This window comes from Gekko japonicus, unplaced genomic scaffold (genome assembly GCF_001447785.1).
Source record: "Gekko japonicus isolate JY-2015 unplaced genomic scaffold, Gekko_japonicus_V1.1 scaffold347, whole genome shotgun sequence".
NCBI lineage: Eukaryota > Metazoa > Chordata > Lepidosauria > Squamata > Gekkonidae > Gekko > Gekko japonicus.
The window spans coordinates 191,954-194,176 of NW_015173133.1; the positions used below are offsets into that span (position 1 = coordinate 191,954).

The 2,223-nt window shown below is 43.8% G+C and overlaps 1 protein-coding gene across 1 annotated transcript in view; it reads left to right on the forward strand.

The window, feature by feature from the left end:
- Window positions 1–218: 218 nt before the first annotated feature.
- The window catches only part of LOC107119628 (centromere protein J-like), a 41,236-nt gene continuing 39,231 nt past the window's right edge, over window positions 219–2,223 (forward strand). Inside the window, exon 1 of the mRNA XM_015422164.1 lies at window positions 219–246. Within this exon, the coding sequence (XP_015277650.1) occupies window positions 219–246 (28 nt within the window). The remainder of the gene's footprint in view (window positions 247–2,223) is intronic.

Sequence of the window (2,223 nt, forward strand, 5' to 3'; positions counted from 1 at the left end):
ACCGGCAGAAGGGATGGGGGGCGATGCATTGCACCCCCCCGGGGCCTGGCGAAAGGCTCCTGGCCAAGGGACTCTTGAGAGGTCACCTCTTTGCCAGCGCGATGCTGGGAAATCGAGGCACTTCTCCGTCCCCATGGTCCCTCTGCCGAGTGTCCGTATGGAACTAGTGGCGCTGACTGGGACAAGCGTAGGAGATTGAGCAGCTAAAACCGACGGCAATGCGAGGTCGGATGACCAAATATGAACGTGAGTCAGAATAGAGCGGTTTTGCTAAGCTAAAAGAAAGCTCCCTTATCCCACGGACCAGAGAGTAAAGCAAGCGAGGGAGGGGTCCCTCCCATGCGCATAGATTTATAAGCGAGAGTGGGGGGGGGAGTGGAAGAAAAAGTGGTGAAAACTGGTGAAAGTGGTGAACTTTTACCAAGGCGCGTACGGGCATGTGAGCGCATATTCAGATACTTTAAAAAGTTTGGCGAAAGTAAACAACCGATAAAGATGGCAGGGAAGAGGACGGAGAAGGAGAAACTTTCAAAAACGAAATCAGCAGAGAGCCCACGACCGGAAGGAACCACCGAGTTGACTAAAACTATGGCAGAGTCCCTGCGCCCCCTGCTGGAGCAGATGAATAACCTCAAGGAGCAGCTGTCAAAAATGAATGAGTGTATCACTACTCAGCAGACACAAATCAGCAAGACTTTAAAAATCATGGAACAAACAGCTGAGAAAGTGAAAGAGGTTGACGCCACTGCTCAAAGGGTGAAGAAAAAGGTGCGAAAATTGGGAAAAAAGCACATCTCAACAGAAGAACAGCTTTTACAATTACAAATGGAGAAGGAAAACCTGGTCCTTCGTTTCCAAGGTGTTCCAGAGATTAAAGGAGAAAATCTGAAGCAAACAATGAGCGAAGCACTGGCCCCAGTGACAGATTTGAAGGCGGACGATCTTATGAGCGAAATGGATGTGGTCTACAGGGCCTACTCCATATACATAAAGAAGAATAATCTGCCTGGGGAAATTGTAATGAGATTCTCGAAGAGACACGTGCGGGATTTTATGCTAAGAGCAACGGCAGGGACACCCTTGAAAATTGGGGACAGAACCATTCGAATTTTGAAAGATATCCCATTTGAAATAAGACAACGGAGAAATAAATACAAAGATTTAATTCTTTTTCTTCAAACCAATGCAATCAGCTACAGGTGGTTATATCCAGAGGGCGTAACCTTCAAACTTCAGGATAAAAAAGAAAAGATTGACTCTGTTTCAAAAGCTCGGGACTTTTTGAGAATCCAGCTGGGCGAGCCAGAGGAGGTGGATAAAGAGGAAAAGGACAGTAAGTCCAGTGGCGAGCTGGACTCGGGGTCTTCTGGAGAGGGCTCTCTGTCTGAGAAGAGGGCAGGGGCTCCTAAAAGTCCTTATAAACTGCGGAAGAGACAAGATAAGAAAAAAATGAGGATTGAAGGACTCTGAATTGTGTCTTTGATAATAATGTTTTTAATATTGGGATGCCAAGGGGTTAAATTTAAGTTAAATTTAAGATTTAAAAGGTATAATAGCAAGTCTGACTAAGTTCATAAAATGTAGCGTTTTAAGAGATGGCATTGTATGTAAGCAATTTGAGGATCTCCTCTCTTGGGTTTTTAGTCAGTAGTGGTTATCTTTTCTTTCCCCCTGAATGTAGTACCCCTCCCTTTCTTTCATTGTAGTTTTGTAGTCTATATAAAAAATGCAACAAAAAAATCCCCTTCGGGGGGCCAAGGAAAAAGAAAATTGAATATATATAATTATATATATATATATAATCATGTGACCAACCAATGATGTCTCATTTTTGAACACAAATGTCCATCAGATATAAATAAACCCATGCTCATCACAGTCTAGCTAAAGTTGGAAATGATTAACTACCATCATAAGAAACTAAGCTACATTTTATTGGTCCAGGACTTATTTATTTATTTCTCTTATACCCTGCCTTCTTCTCCAATGGGAAACCCAACGTGGCTTACATCATTCTCCTCTCCTGCATTTTATCCTCACAACCATGTTTTGAGGTTAGTTGGGCTCTCTCTGTCTGTGTGTGTGAGAGAGAGAGAGGGAGAGAGAAAGAGAGAGAGACTAGCCCAAGGTCATCCACCAAGCTTCATGGCAGAGTGGAGATTTGAACTTGGGTTTCTCAGACACTAACCACTATACCACGCTGGCCCCTATGAATTTCAGCAG